The sequence below is a fragment of the Phyllobates terribilis genome, unplaced genomic scaffold (assembly GCF_046119375.1).
Source record: "Phyllobates terribilis strain yellow unplaced genomic scaffold, ASM4611937v1 Scaffold_1__5_contigs__length_1240528914, whole genome shotgun sequence".
In the NCBI taxonomy this organism is placed as follows: Eukaryota; Metazoa; Chordata; class Amphibia; order Anura; family Dendrobatidae; genus Phyllobates; species Phyllobates terribilis.
In genome coordinates, this window is record NW_027362761.1 from 160,870,524 (window position 1) to 160,898,320 (window position 27,797).

The 27,797-nt window shown below is 43.0% G+C and overlaps 2 protein-coding genes across 4 annotated transcripts in view; one reads left to right on the top strand and one right to left on the bottom strand.

The window, feature by feature from the left end:
- Nucleotides 1–1,339: 1,339 nt before the first annotated feature.
- Nucleotides 1,340–17,919, bottom strand: CDC37L1 (cell division cycle 37 like 1, HSP90 cochaperone). The gene is made up of 7 exons (XM_073669127.1): nucleotides 17,751–17,919; nucleotides 15,132–15,413; nucleotides 13,734–13,821; nucleotides 7,705–7,820; nucleotides 6,499–6,621; nucleotides 2,931–3,104; nucleotides 1,340–1,840 (listed from the first exon to the last, which is right to left on the bottom strand). The coding sequence occupies exons 2-7, from the start codon at nucleotides 15,396–15,398 to the stop codon at nucleotides 1,763–1,765; spliced, it is 846 nt and encodes a 281-aa protein (XP_073525228.1). The 5' UTR covers nucleotides 15,399–15,413; nucleotides 17,751–17,919; the 3' UTR covers nucleotides 1,340–1,762.
- A 29-nt stretch (nucleotides 17,920–17,948) lies between these two features.
- The window catches only part of SPATA6L (spermatogenesis associated 6 like), a 93,413-nt gene continuing 83,564 nt past the window's right edge, over nucleotides 17,949–27,797 (top strand). For 2 of the 3 annotated variants that reach the window (XM_073669132.1, XM_073669140.1), the window contains exon 1: nucleotides 17,949–18,053. The gene's annotated coding sequence lies outside the window, so the exon portion shown is untranslated. Of the gene's footprint in view, nucleotides 18,059–27,797 lie in introns of all 3 variants that reach the window. The other variant, XM_073669135.1, reaches the window with a different exon arrangement.

Consider the following 27,797-nt stretch of genomic DNA (forward strand, 5'->3'; position numbering starts at 1 on the left):
AAGCCTTAACATATTCAAATACCAGGGACCAACCCCAAAATATACATACCCTTCTTTACATCATATGAACCTCCTTGTGAGAATAAGTTAGCCATTTTGATATTTGACCCATTTAGGGTCATAAATCATATATATAACCTCTCTGGAGGCTATGACGTAAACTTATCGACTTCGTTTTATAGAACCGTTTTGGTCCTTATCTGCATCACATCAAAAAAAGCTTAAGTGATGCCAGACGGCCATATTTGCTGTCACTGTGCCATTTCTGTGCTTAAGGGACAGCAAGGTGACCCAACAATAGTTATAATCTATCGGCAAGTGCACACCAATGATTATTCACAGCCCACACCCTCCCAAAAAAAATTAAATAAAAAAAAAAAATTTGCAACATGCACTATTCTGATCTGTTATTTTGGACCAGGCTAACTCAAATAATAGCAGGTGGCTCTAGTATCCGTCTGAACGAGCCCTTATAGTCAAAGAGCTTCGATACTTCTGCCATTTCTGGCATTCTAGGAAATGCAGTTTTTCAAGCTGCTGCCTGTACTCCGCTAACACGTTAGCGTCTTTTGACAAGTGTTTCCAATGACAACCAGAAACCGTAGATGCATCTCTGGACTAATAATATGCAGGCTGGTAATCTGGATCCAAAAAAAGTAATGCAATGCATATCCTAAGTTACTTAACATTGTATGAGGATTCCAGCAAATCTAAAACTAGAATAATTTTCAAAAGTAAAGAAAACTTTAAAAAGGGAATCTGTTAGTAGGAACAACCCTCCTAGGTCATAAAAAGTTCAATTAAATGATGCCTTGAGATATCCACAATATGTTTTATTCCAGAGAAATTCAGTTTTTTCTTGCTATGTAAATGAGCTGTTAAGATCTATGGGTTGGACACTGATCCCCTATAGAATCTGCCTCCAGAGCGTCTTTTAAATGAAAGGGGGCGTTACCAGTGCGAGACATGTAGACTAGGAGAGCGGGCTGTCAGTCACTACATGTCTCACAGTGGTATCACCCCCTTTCATTTAAAATAAGCTCTGGAGGCAGATTTTCAGGGAAATCTTTGTCCCACCCATAGATCTTAACAGCTCATTTACATATTAAGAAAAATGTGAATTTCTCTGGAATAAGACATCGAATCGTAGATATCAAGGTATCATTTTATTTAGCTTCCCATGACCTACCTGCCCATATAGACGGCTTAGGAGGGTTGATCCTACTGACAGATGCCCTTTAAGTGAAATAAATTACTATGATAAAATGTTCAAAAGGCAACACAGTAATGTTTATTCCAAGAGATTCCTACATTAATATGATGTCAGAATTTTTTTTTTCATTATCTCACAGAGGTAAGGCTTATATTTTTCAGTTCCTGTATTTGTTAGGACTTGGATCTAGTAGTAAAAAAACAATCATAATAATCAGGTTCATGGTGGTATCAAAAGAAAAAAAAAATGTTCCAAATGAGCAGATAGTACTGTAGGTAGCTCTGTATCTCTTTATTCAAGTTTATAATACTTGTCCTCATAAAAAACATGATGAGGTTTGAAGGCAAAACTACTATTGGCAGAAGCACGGAGTTCAGTTCCATTCTCCCATCTGACATGATAAAATAGCAGCAATGTGTTCACGCTAAGGACCCCACAAACCGTTCTCGAGATTTTGCCCATTGGAAGGAAAACGAGACGTCAATAAATAAAGTGCAGCATCATATATTAGAACGCAGCCACGCAGGTCATAGAGCAATGCTGGCCGAATTAAAGCACATCCATCATCTTAGTGTCCTCTTCCCCCATCTGCTCTGTAAGGTGGACTTGATCCAACTGTTGTACATCCTGCGGTCAGAGAGAAAAGTCAAAAAGTGGAATTAGAATATCTTTAGTAAGAAAATAAAATATTAATCTTGCCGACTACAATATTCTGACAAGTGAGCAAAATTAGCAACCACTAACCACTTTTCCTTTACCTGCTGGATAACAGGACTGTTACTACTTAGGATGGGACTATATTGCGACGCTTCTAAATTGCACAGTTAAAAAAATTTTTGTTCAACTTGCCCGAGACGGGCAAATAAATTGCTCTCACCGAAATGGCAAATTTTTGTAATTTGCTTCTGCGCGGACTTATTAAAATGGAGACCGCTGGACACATTTTTCTAAACTATAGAGAGCCATGAAAAGGTTAAAAAAAAAAATAATAATTAAAAACTACTTATACTCACCACACCACTCACCTCTCAGGCTCCTCATCACAACTTCTGATCCCCAAGCCTCTCATATTGAGGTGGGACTTCCGGCTCTGATGAGGCCCGGGAGGGTGCGAGATCATGGCGTGGAGGGGCCGGAGAGGTGAGTATAAAGATTATTTTTATTTTATACATATTACTTTTATTATGCTTTGGGGTCTGGAAAGACCCCAGGTGTTAATAATGGACATTAGATTTGCAGAAAATAACTTCTCCGCAAATCGAATTTCATGGGAAAATCTGCGGAAACAGGCACATTTGAATTTAGCCTGATCTAGTCGAGATTATTTTACAGCTGCGGTTTTGTGGTAAAACAGAATCAAATCCCAGAGAAGTCAACATGCGAGAGTCAGATTTCTTAGGTCATGGTCGCGGGTTACAAATAGTAGATGCAATTTCGCAATGGGACAATACGATCTACACGTCACACTGTAGGCCTAGCATTTATTCTCATCCTAGTCCTCAGAGAACCTCAGCAGGTGATGTTTTGTGGATTTTACAAATACCTTACTACAGGTTATAATAAGTAAATTATCTGATTTTGGGCCTTGAATGTCATTTCCATTGCTTGATTATTACTTCCTTACTGCCTCCAGTGTATTTAGGGTCAGTATGGGTTCTATATTGTAAAAGTCCTGAATGCACAACCGGTAAGACAGTACTTATGCAAACATACATACCGGTAGGCCTAAACCCGGTGTTCTCATTGTTCTCACATTTCCAAAGTCTGAGTGAAAAGATGAATTCTGTCCCATTGTCGCAGAACATCTCTGAGAATCGGTGTGCATCCGAACTCTTAATTTAAATGCTTCAAGTTCACCTTTAAAAGTTTCAAAATACCCTTGCTCCTCTGCCTATCAACCATAAGAAACATAAAAACATGAAATACAAGCCAAAAAACGCTTTAAAAACAAAAATCATTTTTCCAATGACTATTCAAATTGGTACTTGGGGGAGATAAATGTAATTCCTATCAATACAACGTCACACTATAAAGGCTCACAATCATAGTGCTGCATGCAAATGGTTACAGGATCTACTATGCACTGCTATGGAGACACAGCTGCTGTGAGCTTCCCTCCATGATCCTGTCACCAAGAAGCTGTGCAGAATCAGTCAGTCTATCCAAGCACTACTCTCCCTCCCTTAGTAGTCCTCCTGTGTCACACGTCCCTTCCCCTGCCTGAGGACAGTGCACGCTAGGGGGACTGCTGGGGTTATGTCTGTCAGTGATAGACGAAGCAGCAGACATTCTGACACATAAGGACTACTGAGGGAGGGAGAGCAGTGCCGCACAGACACAGGTTGCCTCTGCACAGCTTCCTGGTGACAGGAGCCTGGAAGGAAGTTCTGAACTCACACCTGTGAATTAGCAGCAGGCAATGATCACAGGGGTCAGAGCACAGAATCACAGGACATAAGGCTTACTCAGGGGTCATGGCAAGACATGACCGCTGATACAGGTGCATCTCACTAAATTAGAATATCATCAAAAAGTTAATTTATTTCAGTTCTTCAATACAAAAAGTAAAACTCATATAGAGTCATTACAGAGTGATCTATTTCACGTGTTTATTTCTGTTAATGATTATGGCTTACAGCCAACGAAAACACATAAGTCATTATCTGAGTAAATTAGAATAATTAACAAAAACACCTGCAAAGGCTTCCTAAGCATTTAAAAAGATCTCTTAGTCTGTTTCAGTAGGCTCCACAATCATGGGGAAGACTGCTGACTTGACAGATGTCCAGAAGGCAGTCATTGACACACTGCACAAGGTCCCAGAGTCTGGAGGAAGAGTGGAGAGGCCACAATCCAAGCTGCTTGAGGTCTTGTGTGAAGTTTCCACAATCAGTGATGGTTTGGGGAGCCATGTCATCCGCTGGTGTAGGTCCACTGTGTTTTATCAAGACCAAAGTCAGCGTAGCTGTCTACCAGGAAATTTTAGAGCACTTCATGCTTCCCTCTGCCGACAAGCTTTTTGGAGATGGAAATGTCATTCTCCAGCAGGACTTGGCACCTGTCCACACTGCCAAAAGTACCAATACCTGGTTTAAAAACAACAGTATCACTGTGCTTGATTGGCCAGCAAACTCGCCTGACCTTAACCCCATAGAGAATCTATGAGGTATTGTCAAGAGGAAGATGAGAAAAAAGAAAATGGTGGAACTATTCACTTCTACAGCGTGGTATATATTAGAGGATTTCAAAAATAACCTGGGACTACTACGCCTAAATTTAAAAAAAAAGAAAAAAAAAAAAAAGGGGGGAGAAAGAATAGGGTAGAAAAATTACTTAACTAGAGCCCCTAATCTATTCAAAGACTGATTACCGTTCAATAAAATAGAATATCAGTTAGATCTTATATTAGCTTAGACTATAAAGATTTTATGTTGTTAATTTTGTTCTATGTGCTTTACCAGTTAATCCTATATATAATACTAATATTGTATGCCCAGTCTGCGTACGGGCATCTGATTATCTTCTCAAATCAGGATTGTTTATATGTTTTTTGAAAACTCCAATAAAAATGATAAACCGGGAAAAAAAAAAAAAAAAAAAAAAAGGGAAGATGAGAGACACCAGACCCAACAATGCAGATGAGCTGAAGGCTGCCATCAAAGCAACCTGGGCTTCCATAACACCTCAGCAGTGCCACAGGCTGATCTCCTCCATGCCACGCCGCATTGATGCAGTAATTGATGCAAAAGGAGCCTCGACCAAGTATTGAGTGCATTTACTGAGCATACATTTCAGTAGGCCAACATTCTGGATTTTAAAAGCATTTTCAAGCAGTTGTTATAAAGTATTCTAATTTACTGAGATAATGACTTTTGTGTTTTCATTGGCTGTAAGCCATAATCATCAACATTAACAGAAATAAACACTTGGAATAGATCACTCTGTGTGTAATGACTATATAATATATGAGGTTCACTTTTTGTATTGAAGAACTGAAATAAATTAACCATTTGATGATATTCTAATTTAATGAGATGCACCTGTATATGACTGCTTAGAAGAAGTTGTTATCAGGGGGTTGGCTTGTGTTAAAACCCAGGACCAGACCATGCTCCCTCGTGGAATATAACATCCCAAATAGGAGGGAGAGCACTCAGCATCTGCTCCTCCATTACAGTAAATAGTTCTGAATACCAGATCCGGTGACCAGGTAAAGCAGGACTACAGATGTAAACCTTTATTGTTTATGAAGTTATATCGATATGAATACATTTTTATCTCCCCGGTGGAGTACCCATTTAAACCATTTCCCTTTATAGCAGTGGGAGTTCAGTTCTGTACTTGTGAAAGATTTAAAAATCTATAATGGTAATTACATGCAGCTACCATTAGAGGGAGCATGGGAGCAAATACATGATAGAGTATGCACTGACTGAGCTGCTAGACTCCCTCTAGTGGCTGCTGCAGATACAGAGTAGTAGGTTTTAAAATGGCTTATGCACAGGATGTAGAGCTCTGTATGGGTATAAGTCAGTGCCACAACCACTAAGGGCTGTCAGAAATTAGCACAGAGATTTGGAACCTATTCAAATTAAGAAAACAAGGTGGCGTTAAAGGGTAGATAATAAAAGGGGTGTAACATATTAGACCTTTATCACCAATCTGCAGAAAGAAAAAGTCAACTGTATTTTCCTATACACATTTATAAATTAGAGGCTTATTGGTGGCATAACTATGCATCAGGAAATTCTCCCAATGGGTACCTCTGAAAAAAATGCAAAAAAAAAAACCAAACAAACAAACAAACCATGTGAACAGAGCCTTACTTGTTTGCAAGTGTATAGGAAGCCCTGCTTAAACCGTACAGAATACAATGTCTGCTCAAGAAGTTTATGGAACATTATTCCCTACATACTTGATAGGGCTCTGGTGCACCACTGGTTTAGCAAGGAACGCATTATTCTGCCCTCAACCATATCTGGCTTCTGATCACTCTTTATAGAAGCCATTTAGGCAAAGGTCCAATAGATGTGAATAATGCTTGCAGAAATCCATTCGCATTGTGCAGAGACAACTCTATTTGGAGTATTAAATGCTGCAGAAATGAATATCAGAAACATATCTGCAGCATAAGGGAAATTTTTTGGCTAAGAATCTAGCAACAAGTATTTTAGCGGGGAGGTATATTTTATCATTGTATGCAACACAGTCAGTTAATACAATGTGACCCAAAAAACAGTGTACAGACCCATACAACAAAAGAAAGAAGACACACAGCAACTTACTTTGGCCTTTTGGAAAAATAGCCGAAAACATCCTCTAGGATCCACATCACAGCTCTTTGCCATTTCAATGATGAACTGCATGACAACGGCTTGATGAGCTACTTGTTCCATAAGTGCGTTCTTCTGCAAAGCCACACAAACATAAGATATAGAATACATATATAAAGGAGAATGCAAATTGCCTCTTCAGAGAGAAGGAGGTCTTGAACTCTATAGCGCCACCTATTGGAAGCGGCAATCCTACAAGTCACAATTAACCCTTTAACGAGTCGTGCATTATGACTTAGGATAAAAGGCAAATCAGAATCTCAGTTTGCAGACACGGTGTTTCGGGCTGTTGGCCCTCATCAGTGCAAAGTGAGAACTGATTTGGCTAGGTGAGAGGCTCTGGACTGAGGTCTAAGGGGTAACTCTTCTCCTTATGGAGAGTGACATACTTATATAAAAGGAGAGCAGTCACAGGATCATATTCTGACTATAGGCTTAAAAGGTGTTTTCTCACCATGATAACTGTCTGCATACCTTATGGGAATTTCAAAGAGGGCTCAATTAAAATCAGATATGCCGTAGATTCGCTACATGCCAGACTTGCATCTCTTACATTTTTTTAAAGTATTCTTCTGGTTTCAAAGGTTATAAGATGTGCAGAACTTTTATTTATTGCTTATTATCACCACAACCTTATGTACTAAACAGACTGAGAAGTCCCCATGTTTATCAGGGGTTAAGCAGCATTTCACCCCATGTAGGTTTGCCTTCACCCACCCATCCTGCTTCCATGATCTGGATTTATTTCTGGCCCACCTGACATGATAAGTATATAATATGCTCCTCATGAACACACTTGGGAGGCAGTATGCCTCAGAGTATATACCGGTACGCTGCTGACTTACTATGGCGGCATGTCACACGGGCAGTATGATTGTATGTTGTAAGAGAGGACTCGTCCGCATGCAAAACACAATAGGATTGCCGTACATAGCTCAGGAACGTCCGGGAGAAGCCCCCTTCAGTCTTTACATTTCAACATGATGGTCAATTCTAATCAAACCATTTTACACTCAACCATTATGTCTGTAATAAAGGTGTCCATGTACAGATGTTTATGACGACTTTTAATTGCAGGGTCTTGAATTCGAATAATAAAGCAGATATATAAAAATTGGCTGCCCTAAGTAATCCAAAGTGGTAGCACAGAAATAATACCTGCTCACTTTGAAGATGGTAACACCACAGTAGTAAGTATCTAGCAGTTTCTTCACAAACAAGGTTGGGGTATTCAGACAGGAAACACTGGCTGTCATTCCATCTGCCGAGCATTCCTGGAAAGGTGGGCACCAGGGGTCAGTAACATGGACTTGATTTAGGGCGATACAGCAAGAATAGTCATCTCTTGTTACCAAGTACTACACGCACATATACTGAAGATCATAGGATAAACATGTTAGTGATACACAGATGAAAAAAAATCTAAATATTCAAAAACATGTCAATTTATTCAGTATCGAGTATGAGTGCCACATGCAACAATACACGCACTTACATGTCTTGAAGAAGCTTTCAAGAGGGAACGTCACACAGATCCAACTCTCTAGATTGTGGTGTGGCATGATCTACAAACCCCTCTAGTCTCCATTCCAGGTACACTAACAGCTCAACATTACATTGATTTGGTCACAGAACCAGTGTCGAGGCCATTTCTACAAAGGATCCCAGCACCCGTTTTTCAACATAACGCCAAGCCGAATGTTGCTTGTGATACTGTGAGCAACTTATGTGGTCTAAACATGCTACCATGGCCTGCAGCATCTCCAGACTGCTCAAATCGAGCACATCTGGGACGTCATTGATTGACAATTGCAAAGGGAGCTGCCAGCAGAGGATCTTGATGATTTGCATATCCAAATGCATTCAGCATGGCAGAACATTCCTCAGACAACAATTAACCTCACTGATAGCAGCCAAGGTATGTAAGTGCATGTATTTCTGCACGTGGTGCTCCTACTTGATATTGAATAAATCAAGATGTTTTGAATATTTTGTTTCCATTTTTCCATCTTTGCATATCATTAAAATATCCATCAATCCTGTAATTTCCATAACTCCACAACTTTTCCTTCTTGGTGTTGTAATTTCGATGTTGAGGAGTGTATATCTGTATAATATATATTTCACAGTTGTAATCAAGGTTTTCCCACCCCGATCATCGAAAATTAGCCCTTAAAGGGAACCTGTCACGTCCTAGCTTCCCTCTACACTGCCCCCATAGCGTTGTTAGTGATGCAATGTGCATCACTAACAAGCTTTTTTCATTAAAATTGGTGCCGCTATAATGATTTTATAACCTTTAATATACTTATATCCTATCTGCTTGTATTCAGGCATAGGCGGGCGCAGCATTTAGTCACTGCTGGCGCCACTCATGTATTTGAATATTGTTTTCGGCAAGCGCTATTATTGTGGGGCGCATGCGCATTTGTACCCGCTGGTCCCGCGCCTGCGCAGTGAGACTGTGTGGTTACCAGCTTCACTGCGCATGCGCTATATTCCCCGCATAGTGGAGGCAGAGGAGCGGGACACAAACAGTAGCCGGCTGCTGCAGCTACGTGTGCCCGCTGCTAAAGTGAAATGAATACTCACTCTTCTCCACGCCCATGGGAGTGGAGAGGGGTGAATACTCATTTCTTTAATAGCGTGCGCAGTGTGTCAGCAGCGCCGCAGAAGCTCAGTGATCCTCCGTGCCCGCTAAAGAGAATGCATATTCATCCTTCTCCACATCTATGGGCGTGGAGAAGGGTGAATATGCATTCTCTTTAGTAGCAGGCACACAAGACAGCTGAGCCTCAGCGGGAGCTGCAGCACTGCGCGCACGCCATTAAAGAACAGGGATATTCACTCTTCTCCACGCACATAGTCCGGCGTGGAGAGGAGTGAATATTCCAGAAGCTCACCTCTGCGTCTGAGAGCGCATGGCAGTGACGTCATGCACTGCTCAGATGAGGAGGCGAGCTGCTGCTGGCAGAATAGGAGCAGAGGGGAGGAAGGCGAGTATAAGTGTTTATTTTTTTTAATGTGTGCAGTGATGGGGGGCCAAGCATACCAAGACTGGGGATGAGGGGGGCCACGCATACCAGGACTGGGGAAATTTACCAGTAGCTGCTGCATTTCCCATGCTAGGCTTATACTCGAGTCAATAAGTTTTCCCATTTTTTTGTGGTAAAATTAGGTGCCTCGGCTTATACTCGAGTATACTCGAGACACCACCAACCACACAACTGAGAAACAGATTCCAAGGACTTGTGGAGGACGAAGATGGCACACCTAAGGATGAGGAACTACCAGCAAGCAAAAAAGAAAAGAGTACCCAGAAACACCCAGAAGCGACAAGAAAAAGGACAGCCAAGAAGGGAAGAGTGGTGGTGGTGGGAGACTCACTACTGAGAGGAACAGAAGCAGCTATCTGCAGACCGGACATAACCGCAAGAGAAGTATGCTGCCTCCCAGGGGCGAAGATCAAGGATGTTACCGATAGGATACCAAAGCTCATCAGTTCCAAGGATGTCCACCCATTTCTTCTGATACATGTTGGCACCAACGACACGGCAAAGAAGGACCTACCGACAATCTGCAAGGACTTTGAAGCATTGGGGAAGAAAGTAAAAGAACTGGATGCGCAGGTAGTTTTTTCTTCTATCCTTCCAGTAGACGGGCATGGCGTCAGGAGATGGAACAGGATCCTTGATGTGAACAACTGGCTGAGACGATGGTGCAGACAACAAGGATTTGGATTCCTGGACCACGGTGTGAATTACCTCTATGACGGACTCCTTGCCAGAGACGGACTACACCTCAACAAACCCGGGAAACACACATTCGCCAGGAGACTCGCAACACTCATCAGGAGGGCGTTAAACTAGAAGAAGAGGGGATGGGAAGAAAAACGCCGGACACGAACATGCAACCAGAGAACATACTAATGAAAGATAAGAAAGTGCGACAAAGAAGGTCCAAGACAAGATACTTGGAAGGGAGGTAAGAAAATTTCAAATAGAATCCACAGGGAGAAGATTGGAACAAAACAAAATCGTGTAAACTGCGTGCTAGCAAATGCCAGGAGCCTGACAAACAAGATGTATGAACTGGAAGCAGAAATATCTACAGGTAACTATGACATAGTGGGAATAACCGAGACATGGTTAGATGAAAGCTATGACTGGGCAGTTAACTTACAGGGTTACAGTCTGTTTAGAAGGGATCGAAGAAGTCGGAAAGGGGGTGGAGTCTGTCTATATGTAAAGACGTGTCTAAAGCCTACAATACGGGAGGATGTATGGGAGGGAAATGAGGAGGTCGAGTCCTTATGGGTGGAGATACATGGGGCAAAAAACAATAATAAAATTATCATAGGAGTCTGTTATAAACCACCAAATATAGCAGAAGCCACGGAAAGTCTATTAATGAGACAAATAGACGAAGTAGCAAAAAATAATGAGGTGCTTATTATGGGGGACTTCAACTACCCCGATATAGACTGGGAAACCGAAAGCTGTAGATCTCAGAAAGGAAACAGGTTTCTGTCAATTATCAAAGACAATTATTTGTCACAACTTGTGCAGGAACCAACTAGAGGGACGGCCCTTTTAGACTTAATATTAACTAACAGGCCAGACAGAATAACTGAGGTGCAGGTCGGGGGGCACCTGGGAAATAGTGACCACAACATTATACAATTCCACATGTGCTTCAGTAGGGTGCCCAGCAAGGGAGTCACAAAAACACTGAACTTCAGGAGGGCAAAGTTTGATCAGCTAAGAGATGCCCTTCACCTTATAGACTGGGATAGTATCTTTAGTAATAGGAGCACGGATAGAAAATGGGAAATTTTCAAAACAGTCCTACATAGTCACTGTAGAAGGTACATACCTTATGGGAATAAAAGGGCTAGGAATAGGAGGAAGCCAATGTGGCTAAATAAGGAAGTCAAGAGGGCAATGAAAACCAAAAAAAGGGCCTTCGGTAAACTTAAACAAGAAGGCAGCGAGGAAGCGCTAATATCTTATAGGGAAAAAAACAAAATCTGTAAGAAACAAATAAGAATAGCAAAAGAGGAGACAGAGAGACTAATTGCCAAGGAAAGTAAAACGAATCCCAAACTGTTCTTTAACTATATAAACAGTAAAAGGATTAAAACTGATGGAGTTGGCCCATTGAAAAATAACCTGGGTAAAATCATAGAGGGAGATGAGGGTAAAGCAAACCTACTCAATAGCTTCTTCTCCACTGTTTTCACAAAAGAATACAATTTATCGGAGGAAATGCAGAGTGATCAAGTAAACCCTCCGCTAAATATCACCCACCTAACCCAGGAGGAAGTTCAGAAACGCCTAAATAATATCAAAATAGACAAGTCACCAGGCCCAGATGACATACACCCCCGGGTACTAAAAGAATTAAGTAATGTGATAGACAGACCGCTGTATCTTATATTCAAGCACTCTTTATGGACAGGGACTGTCCCACTTGACTGGCGCCAAGCAAATGTGGTACCAATATTCAAAAAGGGGTCTAAAAGTGACCCTGGGAACTATAGACCAGTCAACTTAACGTCTGTTGTGGGTAAATTGTTTGAAGGATTTCTTAGAGATGCTATTGTAGAATATCTTAATGATAATAACTGTCTAACTCCATATCAACATGGATTCATGAGGGATCGCTCCTGCCAAACAAACATGATGGCCTTCTACGAGGAGGTGAGCTTACAGCTGGACCGGGGAGAGTCAGTGGATGTTGTATACCTTGACTTCTCCAAAGCGTTTGATACCGTGCCACACAAAAGGTTGGTATATAAAATGAGAATGCTTGGTCTGGGGGATAATGTGTGCAAGTGGGTAAATAGCTGGCTGAGTGATAGAAAGCAGAGGGTGGTTATCAATGGTGTAAGCTCAGGGTGTGTCAGGGTTACTAGCGGAGTGCCCCAAGGGTCTGTCTTGGGCCCTATATTATTTAATATATTTATTAATGATCTAGTGGAAGGGTTGCATAGTAAAATAGCAATATTTGCAGATGATACTAAACTTTGTAAAGTAGTTAATACAGATGAGGATAGGGCACAGCTACAGGAGGATTTAGATAAATTGGGGAGTTGGGCCAAAAAATGGCAAATGGGGTTCAATGCCGATAAATGTAAGGTCATGCACATGGGAAAGAAAAACAGCAGTCACCCATACATATTAAATGGGAAACCGTTGGGGAAATCTGACATGGAGAAGGACCTGGGCGTCTTGGTTAATAGCAAATTAAATTGGAGTGCCCAGTGTCAGGCAGCAGCTGCGAAGGCAAATAGAGTCATGGCATGCATCAGAAGAGGAATAGGGGCATATGATGAGAACATTGTTCTTCCTCTGTATAAAGCGCTGGTAAGGCCGCACTTAGAATATTGTGCACAGTTCTGGGCTCCGGTGCTCAGGAAAGACATATTGGAGCTAGAGAGGGTACAAAGGAGGGCGACTAAGGTAATAAAGGGAATGGAGGGACTAGAATACCCAGAGAGGTTGTCAAAATTAGGCCTATTTACGTTGGAAAAGAGAAGGCTTAGGGGAGACCTCATAAACATGTATAAATACATCAGGGGGCAGTACAGAGATCTCTCCCATGACCTGTTTATACCAAGGATGGTGACAAAGACGAGGGGGCACACTATGCGCCTGGAGGAAAGGAGGTTCCTGCACCAGCATAGAAGGGGATTCTTTACGGTCAGAGCCGTGAGACTCTGGAACTCTCTGGGAGAGGAAGTGGTGATGTCCAACTCACTTAATGAGTTCAAGAGAGGCCTGGACGCCTTTCTTGAGAACAATAAAATTACATCTTATGCTTAGTGATAGTTAATTAATCCAGGGATTTAATCTGACTGCCAGATTGGAGTCGGGAAGTGAATTTTTCCTCAATGATGTAAATTGGCCTATACCGCATAGGGTTTTTTTTGCCTTCCCCTGGATCAACGCTGCGGAATACCTGCAGTGCACAAGAAATAGGCTGAACTCGATGGACGCTTGTCTTTTTTCGGCCTTATAAACTATGTAACTATGTAACTATATATGGTAAGTGAGTAAAATAAATAAAAAAATTATTTATGAAGGGATTAAAGTGTAAATATCTTTATGACTTCTCCTCTGCAAATAGGCACCATTTATTACTGTACAATAAGAGCCATAAAATGACACAATGGTTCCACATACCGAAATGTCTAATTTTTACTTCATATTTCTGTATAAAAGACAAGGATTCGTCTTCATCTTCTTGGTTTTTAGGCCGATTGATAAAGCTCTAAGCAAATGGAAAAAGAGCATATGTTTATCATATATATATATACAAAAAGGCACGGGGCATCTTGTTACCCCTAGAGATGCATTCACACCATGCAAAGCCTTGGACACACACACACTTGGCACTACATGGGACCTTTTACTGGATCCATTGTAACAAGTGGGTGGAGATGGAGCGTGGCGACTCCAGTCAAATTCATAAGTGGCGGCGTTTGCGCCACCACAAATCTTACTCCAGCAGGGACACCACTTCACGCCTCACCCAATTAATTAAATGGAGGGTGCTTCTTAATGAATCTTGCACCATGCCCCATCACCAAGACCGGCATGAAAAACGCCCATCTTTATGAATCGGGGCTAATGGCTTTTTCAGGCGGTTTCTGCCTGGAACCCACCTAAAAAAGTGCCGCAAAGACACGACATAAAATAAACATAATGCACAGCAATGTAAAAAACGACACTGCGGTGCACATGTCCAGTCTTTGGTTACTTCTTTTAACCGCTTCAGGGTTCGGAAACCTTAAAGTGGTATGTTCATACTTCATGTAGCTTCAGCTAGGAAGCTACTAGTTAGGAGCCAATGGAGCCACTGCAAAAAATCATGGCAAAACCGCCAGCGGAGGCGCATCAGGAAGAAGGTCGCCAGCTTTTTCCTGAAGTGTGTTTACATAGGAAAACCTCGGTGGGTGTGACGGTGTTTTAAAGGCGTCGTGTGCACATACCCTAAGGCCACGTTCACACGTTCAGTATGTGGTCAGTATTTTACATCAGTATCTGTAAGCCAAAACCAGGAGTGGAACAGTCAGAAGAAAAGTATAATAGAAACACGTCACCACTTCTGTATTTATCACCCACTCCTGGTTTTGGCTTACAAACACTGATGGAAAATACTGACCAAATACTGAATGTGTGAACGTGGCCTTACTGTGTGTGGTGTAAGATTTCACTAACTTTGAAGGGTTTGGAAAATCGAATGAACTTACCCTAGAGCAAGGATCAACAACCTGCGGTACTTCAGCTCTTGTAAAACTACAGCTCCCAGCAGTCTCTGTCAGCCGCAAGCTACCAGGGAACGTTGGGAGTTGTAGTTTTACATGAGCTGGAGTGCTGATCCCTGCACTAGCGTATAAGACACAGATATTTAGTAACAGCTACATACCTGCATTTATCCTGGGATAATACAGACACGTTTGAGTTAAATCCTGCCTGGGACAGATACACAGAGTAAAGCCATGTGCTAGTAACTGGGATTTATTTACAAGATGGCTTCTCACACTGGCGTACTTAATACTTAGTAACAGGTTACAGTACCTTATTAAAAACATCTTGACTAAAGGCATCCGAAGAGGACATTCCCCAGTTCTCACCCAGTGGCAGAGCGGCTTCTTTCCGTTTCCACTCTTCCTCGCTTCGCTGCAGTTCTGACACCTCGGCCTGAGCCTTGGCCTGTTCTTGGTCTATAGACTCCGAATTATGAAGTGCCAAACTGTTCAGTTTTTGTTGAGCCTCTGCCAAGCTCCACATACATGCCATGGAGCTTCGGGCACCCTCGTACTGCGGCTGGCAAGGATAGTCCATGCCACCTGGATTACCCTGGGAAAGAAATTACAGATATATTCATTGTGGAAAGCAACTACCCATGTATCATCCATGAAGTTGTCAGAACTAAGCAGAAATTACAATTTGATCACAAAATTTCGAAGCAGGTACAACATACACTACCGTTTGAAAAGTTTGGGGTCATTTAGAAATTTCATTATTTTTGAAAGAAAAGCACATTTTTTTTTCAATGAAGCTAACATTAAATGAATCAGAAATACACTCTATATATTGTTAATGTGGTAAATGACTATTCTAGCTGCAAACGTCTTGTTTTATTGCAATATCTACATAGGTGTATAGAGGCCCATTTCCAACAAGCACCACTCCAGTGTTTTAATGGTACATTGTGTTTGCTAACTGTGTAAGAAGGCTAATGGATGTTTAGAAAACCCTTGCACAAGTATGTTAGCCCAGTTGAAAACTGTTTGGCTGATTTGAGAAGCTATAAAATTGACCTTCCTTTCAGCTAGTTGAGAATCTGGAGCATTACATTTGTTTGTTCTATGAAACTCTCAAAATGGCCAGAAAAAGAGAACTTTCATGTGAAACTCGACAGTCTATTCTTGTTCTTAGAAATGAAGGCTATTCCATGCGAGAAATTGCCAAGAAACTGAAGAGTTCCTACAACGGTGTATACTACTCCCTTCAGAGGAGAGCACAAACAGGCTCTAACCAGAGTAGAAAGAGAAGTGGAGGCCCCGCTGCACAACTGAGCAACAAGACAAGTACATTAGAGTCTCTAGTTTGAGAAATCGACGCCTCACAGCTCCTATGGTTGCAGCTTGACCGTATGGTGCGCAAAAAGTGCCCATGAAGCCAATCCAACTTGTGGTAGGGACTTCAGGAAGCAGGGGGGGGAATTTCTCAAGATTACCTCAGCAAATTAACAGCTAGAATGCCAAAGGTCTGCAATGCTGTAATTGCTGCAAAGGGAGCATTCTTTGATGAACGCAAAGTTTGAAGGAGAAATTTATTCTAATAAAAATCTTTATTTCTAACCTTGTCAACGTCTGGACTATATTTTCTATTCATTTTGCAACTCATTTGATAAATAAAAGTATGAGTTTTCATGCAAAAACACAAAATTGTCTGGGTGACCCCAAACTTTTGAACGGTAGTGTATGTCGGACTACCATAAGTAATCAGAGGACACATGGTTATCAGTCCGTGGTATAATTGGGTTCACCTCAGAGACTGACAGCCACCGTGTACCTGCATATAGTGCTCACTCATCAGAACTGACTGCAACCACCATGACGGTTTCTCTAAGGCTCAGAGCATTGTTCGTCTGTGTACCATGCTACAATACATATTGAGAGCTTTCCTGCCATAGGCTGTAACATTTCCATAGGTGACGGTGCACCACATAGAGGCCCAAAGTGTATTCTGAATTTTTAACAGTACAGGAAAACGCAGCTGTGTGATTTCCTATATAGAAGGCCACCACAAAGTAAGGTATATAATGTGGTGGGGACTTAGGCTGGACAGATGCTATTCTGACAGTGCCCACTGTCTGGCACATCTCTGCCGAGTGTACGCACCCAACAGTGACCACAGACGCAGCGCGGACCCCTTAAGCGCAATAATAAGCACACAGCACCTTGCTGAACCAGGCTCGCGGGGGGGGGGGATAAGTGCAGATTAGACACTTGTTTCATTGCCATCATTCTGGCACAATACAGATGAGCCAGGGAAGAATTTATGTTTCGACAAGGAGGTTAGAATGGTTTGAAGTTTGACATCATAAGACACCATACTGGACCTCACAGAGCCCCGGCAACTCCGGTTTAATCAATTATGGACTTACTGGTCCCATCTTGACACACAGGAAATGCCCAGTTAGGCAATCACTGGTGGAGACTGGTCAGCACTGCAGCCGGTGGCCATCTCCTGTAGTCAGGACCCAGTATGGAGCAGCAAGGAGTGTATTGTTAGGGCTATTTTTTTTACCACCCATGCCTATAGGACGTGAATAGTATTGCACCTCTGCTCACTTGAATAAGGGTAAGGTGTAATACCAGACACAGCCATGAGCAGGAGTGGCGCTGTACTCATGTATACGTAGCACCAGGGATCTCAGCCACAGATCAGCTCTTACTCTTCACACCCAGCTGTGGATGACGGGAGATGTCTGTTAGTACACGTGTTCTCGCTGACTCCATGCTGATGAGCAGTGTGACCAAGAGTGGACATCCTGAGACTGAGGCCACCACAGATCTAGCCCACAGCACGAGGAGCACGCTGCTGAAGGCTGGCAGAGAAAGGGGGCAGGGATCGTGTCACACAACTGTCACATACAAAGTGTCCACACAATCAGTCCTCACTTACCTGCTAGCACATAAACAACATGAGCAGGGGCACACAACCGGACGTGTACCAAGCTCCCCTCCCGGCGGGTACAGCCAAGGATGCCCGCAGCTCAACCGTCCTCCAGATACTGGTTACCTCTGCCTCAACTAAGATGGCTTCCTCATAGTGTACGTCACTGCATGCGTGCCGAGAGCACGTGGGGTGCGCTGAATGATGACGACAGAGCAGTTGCTTGTAAATTACAGTGTTTGGGTTTCCATGGAGACGCGACGCTTCTATGCGAGTGGGAACCACAGGGAAGATCTACTAATCCTTCTGCGTGTAATGTATTATATTCGCATATTATCTATCTATCTATCTATCGATCTATCTATCTAGTCATCTATCTATCTATCTACTATCTGTCTATCTTTCATTTCATTCTCCTATTCATTCATGTAATGTATTATATTCGCATATTATCTATCGATCTATCTATCTAGTCATCTATCTATCTATCTACTATCTGTCTATCTTTCATTTCATTCTCCTATTCATTCATCAATGACTGACAAGCCCATTCATTCATGAACATACATATTGTAATTATATATATATATACACACACACATATATAAATATATACACAAATATATCGCACACATATTCACATTCACATACACACATAAACAGTACATAGATACACACACACACATATATATATATAGAGAGAGAGAGATAGATAGATATAGATATACATACATATACACACATAGATAGATGATAGATAAATATATATGTCACACACATACATTTAGGTCCAGAAATATTTGGACAGTGACAGACACAAGTTTTGGCATTTTAGCTGTTTACCAAAACTTATTCAAGATACAATTATATAATCAACACGGGCTTAAAGTGTAGACTCAGCTTTAATTTGAGGGTATTCACATCCTAATTGGATTAAGGGTTTAGGAATTACAGCTCTTTAATCCCTTCACTCTCAGGCGAGTTTCCATTTTTCTTTTTTTGCTCCTCCTCTTCCCAGAGCCATAACTTTTTATTTTTCCATCAATATAGCCATATAAGGGCTTGTTTTTTTGCGGGACAAGTTGTACTTTTGAATGACACCATTTATTTTACCATATTCTGTACTGGAAAATGGGAAAAAAATTGCATGAGCGGTGAATTTGCAAAAAAAGTGCAATACCACTATTGTTTTTTGGGATTTTTACTTACAACTTTCACCAAATGCTAAAACTGGCCTTGCAGTATGATTCTCCAGGTCACTACGATTACATAGATACTAAACGTGTATAGGTTCTTTTTTATTTAAGTGGTTAAACAAATTCTGAAATTTGTATGAAAAAAAGTTTTTTTACGCATGTTGCCCTTTTCCGAGACCTGTAACGTCTCCATTTTTCGTGATCTGGGGCTGGGTAAAGGAGTATTTTTTGCAGCTTGTTCTGATGTTTTTATTGATACTATTTTGGGGTACATACGATTTTTTATTGCCTCTTATTGCATTTCATTGCATAATTCTGGTGTTTTTATTTCTATCTTGTTACGCCGTTTACCAATTGGATTAATCTAGTTTATATTTTGATAGATCACACATTTATGAATGAAGCAATATCAGATATGTGTATTTTTTTATTGTTTTATTTTTAATGGGGCAAAAGGGAGATGATATGAACTTTTTAAAAAATTTTTTTTATATTTTTTAAAACTTTTTTTTTACTTTTTACTGTGTTTAATAGTCCCCTTAGGAGACTTGAAGCTGCAATATTCTGTGCTTTACATAGCAATGCTTCCACACTGCTATCTATAGCAAAAATCACAATCTCCTATGAAGACCTCCGGCTGTCGTGACAACCCATCAGCGCCTGTGATCACGTGACAGGGGTGCCGATGGGCGGGACTTGTGACATGCTTCCGGCGCATGTTAAATGCCACTGTCAGTGATTGACAGTGGCATTTAACTGGTTAACAGCCGAGATCCACCTACGGCTGTTAGAGGCACCTGATGGCTGAATAAATGAGCCATCAAGTGCGGGTAGAGATGTGTGCTTAGCGCCGGAGGCCGCATCAAAGGCAGTGACAAGGCCGAGAAGGGGTTAATATGTAGCTGCCTTTTTTTAAAGGGAGCAAAGGTAATTGGACCGTTATCTCAAAAGCTGCATGAGCTGTTCCTTCATTAATCCATCATCAACTAAGCAGGTAAAAGGTCTGGAGCTGATTCCAGGTGTGGCATTTGCATTTGGAAGCTGTTGCTGTGAACCCACAACATGCGGTCAAGGGAGCTCTCAATAAAAGAGAAACAGACCATCATTAGGCTAAAAAAAGAGAAGAAATCCATCAGAGAGATAGCAGAAATGTTAGGAGTGGCCAAACCAAGAGTTTGGTACATTCTGCATGAAAAAGAGCGCACTGGTGAGCTTGGCAACTTAAAAAAACCTGGATGTCAATGGAAGACAAAAGCAGTTGTTGATCGCAGAATCCTTCCCATGGTGAAGAAAATCCCCTTCACAACATCCACCTAAGTGAAGAACACTCTCCAGGAAGTAGGTGTTTCAGTATCTAACTCCTCCATAAAGAGAAGACTTCATGAGAGCAAATACAGAGGGTTCACCACAAGATGCAAATCATAAAAATAGAAATGCCAGATTAGACTTTGCCAAGAAGCATCTAAAGAAGCCACCCTACTTCTGGAAAAGCATTCTTTGGACAGAGGAAACTAAGATCAACCTGTACCAGAATGAAGGGAAGAAGAAAGCCTGGAGAAGGCTTGGAACGGCTCATGATCCAAAGCAAGGCACATCCCATGTAAAACATGGTGGAGGCAGTGTGATAGTATGGGCATGCATGGCTTCCAGTGGCACATGGCCACTAATGTTTATTGATGATGTGACTGAAGACTGACACAACAGGATGAATTCTGAAGTGTACAGGAGTTTTTTAAGGCAAAGAACTGGAATATTCTGCAATCGCCAGATCTAAGCCCCGTTGAGCATACATTTCACATGGTTAAGACAAAACGTAAGGCAGAAAGATTCACAGACAAACAACAACGGAAATCAGCTGCAGTAATGACCTGGCAAAACGTTTGGTGACCTCCATGGCTTCCAGACTCTAGGCCAGGGGTCTCAAACACGCGGCCCGCGGGCCGCATGCGGCCCCTGAGGCTGCTTTATGCGGCCCGCAGGCACAGACCCCTTGACGATCCCGACCTGGTCCAGGAGGAGCCGCCGACAGCAGCGCTGAATTGCCGCACAGAGACTGTTTCCCAGCACTGCATTTCCAATGCCAGCCGCTGGCCAATCAGAGGCCAGCAGCTGATATCTGCGTGTTGGCGCAGCGAGTATGACGTCATTGCCATATGCAGATGTCAGCTGCTGGCCTCTGATTGGCCAGCGGCTGGCATTGGAAATGCAGTGCTGGGAGACAGTCTCTGTGCGGCAATTCAGCGCTGCTGTCGGCGGCTCCTCCTGGACCAGGTCGGGATCGTCAAGGGGTCGGACTCTGTGGTGCCTGCGGGCCACATCTGCAGGAAGGCCGCCGAGGGAACGGAGGACAGGTGAGAATCATCTTTTTTTTTTTCTATTTTATGTGTGTGAAGAACAACACAGGGGGCACAGAGCCACAAGAGGGGATCGGGAAGGGGCACATAGCCACAAGAGGGGACCTGGATGGGGCACAGAGCCACAAGATGGGGACCGGGATGGGGCACAGAGCCACAAGATGGGGACCTGGATGGGGCACATAGCCACAAGAGGGGACCTGGATGGGGCACAGAGCCACAACATGGGGACCGGGATGGGGCACAGAGCCACAAGATGGGGACCGGGATGGGGCACATAGCCACAAGAGGGGACCTGGATGGGGCACATAGCCACAAGATGGGGACCTGGATGGGGCACAGAGCCACAACATGGGGACCGGGATGGGGCACAGAGCCACAAGATGGGGACCTGGATGGGGCACATAGCCACAAGAGGGGACCTGGATGGGGCACATAGCCACAAGAGGGGACCTGGATGGGGCACATAGCCACAAGATGGGGACCTGGATGGGGCACAGAGCCACAACATGGGGACCGGGATGGGGCACAGAGCCACAAGATGGGGACCTGGATGGGGCACATAGCCACAAGATGGGGACCTGGATGGGGCACAGAGCCACAACATGGGGACCGGGATGGGGCACAGAGCCACAAGATGGGGACCTGGATGGGGCACATAGCCACAAGAGGGGACCTGGATGGGGCACATAGCCACAAGAGGGGACCTGGATGGGGTACATAGCCACAGGATGGGGACCTGGATGGGGCATATAGCCACAAGATGGGGACCTGGATGGGGCACATAGCCACAAGAGGGGACCTGGATGGGGCACATAGCCACAAGATGGGGACCTGGATGGGGCACATAGCCACAAGATGGGGACCTGGATGGGGCACATAGCCACAAGATGGGGACCTGGATGGGGCACATAGCCACAGGATGGGGACCTGGATGGGGCACAGAGCCTCAAGATGTGGACCTGGATGGGGCACAGAGCCTCAAGATGTGGACCTGGATGGGGCACAGAGCCTCAAGATGTGGACCTGGATGGGGCACAGAGCCACAAGATGGGGACCAGAGCCACAACATGGGGACCTGGATGGGGCACATAGCCACAAGATGGGGACCTGGATGGGGCACATAGCCACAGGATGGGGACCTGGATGGGGCACATAGCCACAAGAGGGGACCTGGATGGGGCACATAGCCACAAGATAGGGACCTGGATGGGGCACATAGCCACAGGATGGGGACCTGGATGGGGCACAGAGCCTCAAGATGTGGACCTGGATGGGGCACAGAGCCTCAAGATGTGGACCTGGATGGGGCACATAGCCACAAGATGGGGACCTGGATGGGGCACAGAGCCACAAGATGGGGACCTGGATGGGGCACATAGCCACAGGATGGGGACCTGGATGGGGCACATAGCCACAAGAGGGGACCTGGATGGGGCACATAGCCACAAGATGGGGACCTGGATGGGGCACAGAGCCACAAGATGGGGACCTGGATGGGGCACAGAGCCACAAGATGGGGACCTGGATGGGGCACAGAGCCACAAGATGGGGACCAGAGCCACAAGATGGGGACCTGGATGGGGAACATTGCCACAGGATGGGGACCTGGATGGGGCACATAGCCCCAAGATGGGGACCTGGATGAGGCACATTAGTACAAGATGGGCGCCAGGATGGGGAACGTTGCTACAGGATGGGGACCTGGATGGGGCACATAGCCACAGGATGGGGACCTGGATGGGGCACATTAGTACAAGATGGGGACTTGGATGGGGAACATTACTACAAGATGTTTTCCATTATTACTATATGATGCTAATTGTAAGACAATATTACTGTATGTGGCCAATTGGGGGAAATAAAATTGTAAAAAAAATAAAAAATAAAATAAAGCATGAAAAAATATTGGGCACTAAAAATGCTGTTTTATATGTAAACTAAAGTATTCACAAAAAAGTGCACGTTTATTATCGCCACATCCATAACGACCCAAGCCATAAAAAAATAAACACGGCAAAAATGTTCAAAAGGTGTATACAAAAAAATTGGTATCACTAAAAATGTCACATTGAACAAAGAATGCGGCCCCCCAAATTCAAATTTTTTCCATGTGCGGCCCATATACCCAGCCGAGTTTGAGACCCCTGCTCTAGGCAGTCATTGCCTGCAAAGGATTCTCTACAAAGTATTAGAAATGAACATTTTACTTATGATAAAGTTAATTTGTCCAATTACTTTTGAGCCCCTGAAATGAGGAAGCTTTGTAGAAAAATGATTGCAATTCCTAAATGTTTCACAGGATATTTTTGTTCAACTCCTTTAATTAAACCTGAAAGTCTACACTTCAATTGCATCTCAGTTGTTTCATTTTAAATCCAAAATAGTGGCATATAGAGCCCAAATCACGAAGATTCTGTCACTGTATAGGTCAAATATTTTTGAACCTAACTGTATATAAATGTAAAAGTAGTTATTTAACCCCTTACTGGCCCAGGGCGTATTAGTACGCCCCAGGCCATCTCCCCCCGGTTCAGTGAGGACTCCTGCGCTGAGCCCGCACTGAACCGAGCACATGTCAGCTGATTATTACAGCTGACATATGCCCGCAACAGCTGAGGGGGGAATCGCGATCCACCTGCGGCTGTTAACATGTTAAATGCCGCTGTCAATCTCTGACAACGGCATTTAACATCGCAGGGCTGGCATTAGCCCCGCCCAACGGTGACCCCATCACGTGATCGTGGGTCACCGATGGGTGGTCATGACAACCCTGGGTCTGCAGCAGACACCAGTGGTTGTCATGTAAAGATTACTATGAGCGCCACCTAGTGGTCGGCGCTCATAGTACAGGAGCATTTCTGCTACATACAGGTGATCTCCTATGGAGACTATAGAAGCAAGCAAAAAGTAAAAAAAAATGTTTTTAAAAATATTTAAAAAAATTAAAAAAATATAAAAGTTTAAATCACCCCCCTTTTGCCCCATTCAAAGTAAAATAATAAAAAATAAACCCCACATACACCTATTTGGTATCGCCGCGTTCAGAATAGCCCGATCTATCAATATAAAAAAAGAATTAATCCGATCGGTAAACGGCGTAATGAGAAAAAAATTCTAAACGCCAGAATTACTTTTTCTGGTCGCTGCAACATTGCAATAAAATGCAATAACGGGCGATCAAAACATCGGATCTACCCCAAAATGGTATTAATAAAAACGTTGGCGCGCAAAAAATAAGCCCTCATCTGGCCCCAGATCCCGAAAAATAGAGATGCTACGGGTCTCGGAAAATGGCGCCATTTTTTTAATTTTTTTTTAGCAAACTTTGGATTTTTTTTCACCACTTAAATAAAAAAGAACCTGTACATGTTTGGTGTCTACAAACTCGTATTGACCTGGAGAATAATAATGGCAGGTCAGTTTTAGCATTCAGTGAACGTGGTAAAAAAAAAAAAAAAAAAACATCTGTGGTATTGCACTTTTTTGAAATTTCACCGCACTTGGAATTTTTTTCCCGTTTTCCAGTACATGATATGGTAAAACTAGTAATGGCGTTTAAAAGTACAACTCGTCCCGCAAAAAATAAGCCCTCACATGGCCATATTGACCAAAAAATAAAAACGCTATGACTCTGGGAACAAGGGGAGCAAAAAACGAAAATGCAAAAACGGAAAATCCCAAGGTCGCGAAGGGGTTAAAAGCCCAAGGCGTACTAATACGTACCTGCGCCCTGGACTTTAAGAGCCAGGTACGTATTAGTACGCCTTGTTGATTTCGCCCGCACACAAGCTGTGCGGGCGCGATCGCTGCCGGGTGTCAGCTGATTGTCACAGGTGACACCCGGTGCTATGTGCTGGGAGCGGTCCCGCACTGCTCCCGGCACAGCAGCATTCGATTGCAGCATTGCGGGGGCAAGGGGAGGTGATCGCGATACTCACCTCTCCTGCCGGCGTCCAACGCTGTCTGCCGCGGCTTCTCGGATGTTGCCATGACAACCCGATGTCGTCATGACGACCCGATGTCGACATGACAACATCCGGGTCACCAGACAGCAGGATGATACTTTAGTCATACGCAGTGCATGACCAAAGTATCTTCTGCATCTGCAGCTCTGACAGCCTGTATAGCACAGGGATGGTGCTCCATCTCTGTGCTATACAGGCAATCAGAGTAAAAAAAGTGAAAGTCCCATAGTGGGACAAAGTATAAAAGTAAAAAAAAGTGTTAAAAAATGAAAAAAAAAATAAAAGAAATTTGTAAAAATATTTTTAAAAAATAAAATAAAATAATCCACCTAAACTAAAAATATAATGTACCCATCAATAAATATTATTCTGAAAAAAAACCAAACAATAAAAGTACACATATTTGGTATTGCCACGTCCGGAACGACCTGACCTATAAAACTGTCCCACTAGTTAACCCCTTTAGTGAACACGGTAAAAAATAAAAATAAAAAACGAAGCAAAAAACAATGCTTTATCATCATACTGCCAAACAAAAAATGGAATAACACGTGCTAAAAAATACGAATATCAATAAAAATGGTACCGCTGAAAACGTCATCCTGACCGCAAAAAACAAGCCGCAATACAGCTCCATCAGCGGAAAAGTAAAAAAGTTATAGCTCTCAGAATAAAGCGATGCAAAAAAAATTTTTTTTCTATAAAATAGCTTTTATTGTGTAAAAGCGCCAAAACATAGAAAAACTATATAAATGTGGTACCGCTGTAAACGTACTGACCCGAAGAATAAAGCTACCTTATCAATTTTTCCACACACGGAACAGCATAATTTTTTTTTTTTTTTTTAAAAAAACAACAATTCCTGAATTGTTGTTTTTTTTTTATTCTACCTCCCAAAAATCGGAATAGAAAGCGATAAAAAAAGTCACGTGCCTGAAAATGGTACCAATAAAAACGTCAACTCATCCCGCAAAAAACAACCCATCACATAACTCTGTCGTCCAAAATATGGAAAAATTATAGCTCTCAAAATATGGCGATGCAAAAGCTAGAGTTTACAAAAAAATGCGTCTTTTAGTATGACAGCTGTCAATCATAAAGCTCCGATATGATTCTAGTATCGCTGTAATCGCATCGACCCGAAGAATAAAGTCGTCTAATCACTTATACCGCACGAGGAACGGCGTAAAAAATAAACTCTAGGGTTAGAGTTAGGCTTGGGCTAGGGTTAGGGTTGGGGTTGTATTAGGGTTAGGGTTGGGATTTTTTTCAAAAGTAAAAAAAAAAAGATGACGATATGGCGACTAGTGTTGAGCGTGCGTGCTCGCTACTTGAGTTTGCATCGGGGGCTCAGGTATGCACTGAGTATCGCTTGTGCTCGAGTGACATGCTCCCCATGTCATGCACGAGCGATCCCCGCATGTGGGCGGGGACTCTAGCATGTCACTCGAGCACGCGCGATACATGGTGCATAACTGAGTACCCGATGCAAACTCAAGTAGCGAGCACTTGCGCTCAAGACTAATGACAACTTATTCAATATGATGACCTAATGTTATCAAATTCTGTTGTACCTCTGGGTTCAAAATGTTCACTATACCCCTTGATAAAATCCTTGAGGGGTGTAGTTTCCAAAATGGGGTCACTTGTGGGGGTTTTCCACTATTTAGGCACATCAGAGGTTCTCCAAACGCGACGTGGCGTCCGCTCTCAATTCCAGCCAATTTTGCGTTCAAAAAGTCACACAGTGCTCCTTCCCTTCTGAACTCTGCTGTGCGCCCAAACACTGTATTTTCCCCACATATGGGGTATCGGCGTACTCAGGAGAAATTGCACAAAAGTTTTTGGGGTCCATTTTCTCCTCTTACCCTTGTGAAAATAAAAAAACTGGGGCTAAAACATCATTTTTGTGGAAAAAATTAGATTTTTTTATTTTCATGGCTCCATGTAATAAACTTCTGTAAAGCACTTGGGGATTCAGGGTGCTCACCACACATCTAGATAAGTTCCCTGAGGGGTCTAGTTTCCAAAATGATGTCACTTGTGGGGGTTTTCCACTGTTTAGGCACATCAGGGGCACGTCTGCTAATTATTCAAGCAAATTTTACATTCAAAAAGTCAAATGGCGCTCCTTCCCTTCCGAGCCCTGCCGTATGCCCAAGCAGTGGTTTTCCCCCACATATGGGGTATTGACTTACTCAGGAGAGATTGCACAACAAGTCGCATGGTGCAATTTCTCCTGTTACCCTTATAAAAATGCAAAACTGGGGTCTGAAAAAATTTTTGTGGGAAAAATGTGAAAATTTTATTTTCACGGCTCCATATTATAAACTTCTGTGAAGGACCTGGGAGTTCAATGTGCTCACCACACATCTAGATAAGTTCCCTGAGGGGTCTAGTTTCCAAAATGGTGTCAGTTGTGGGGGTTTTTCATTGTTTAGGCACATCAGGGGCTCCCCAAATGCAACATGGCGTCCGCTAATTATTCAAGCAAATTTTACCATCAAAAAGTCAAATGGTGCTCTTTCCCTTCCGAAC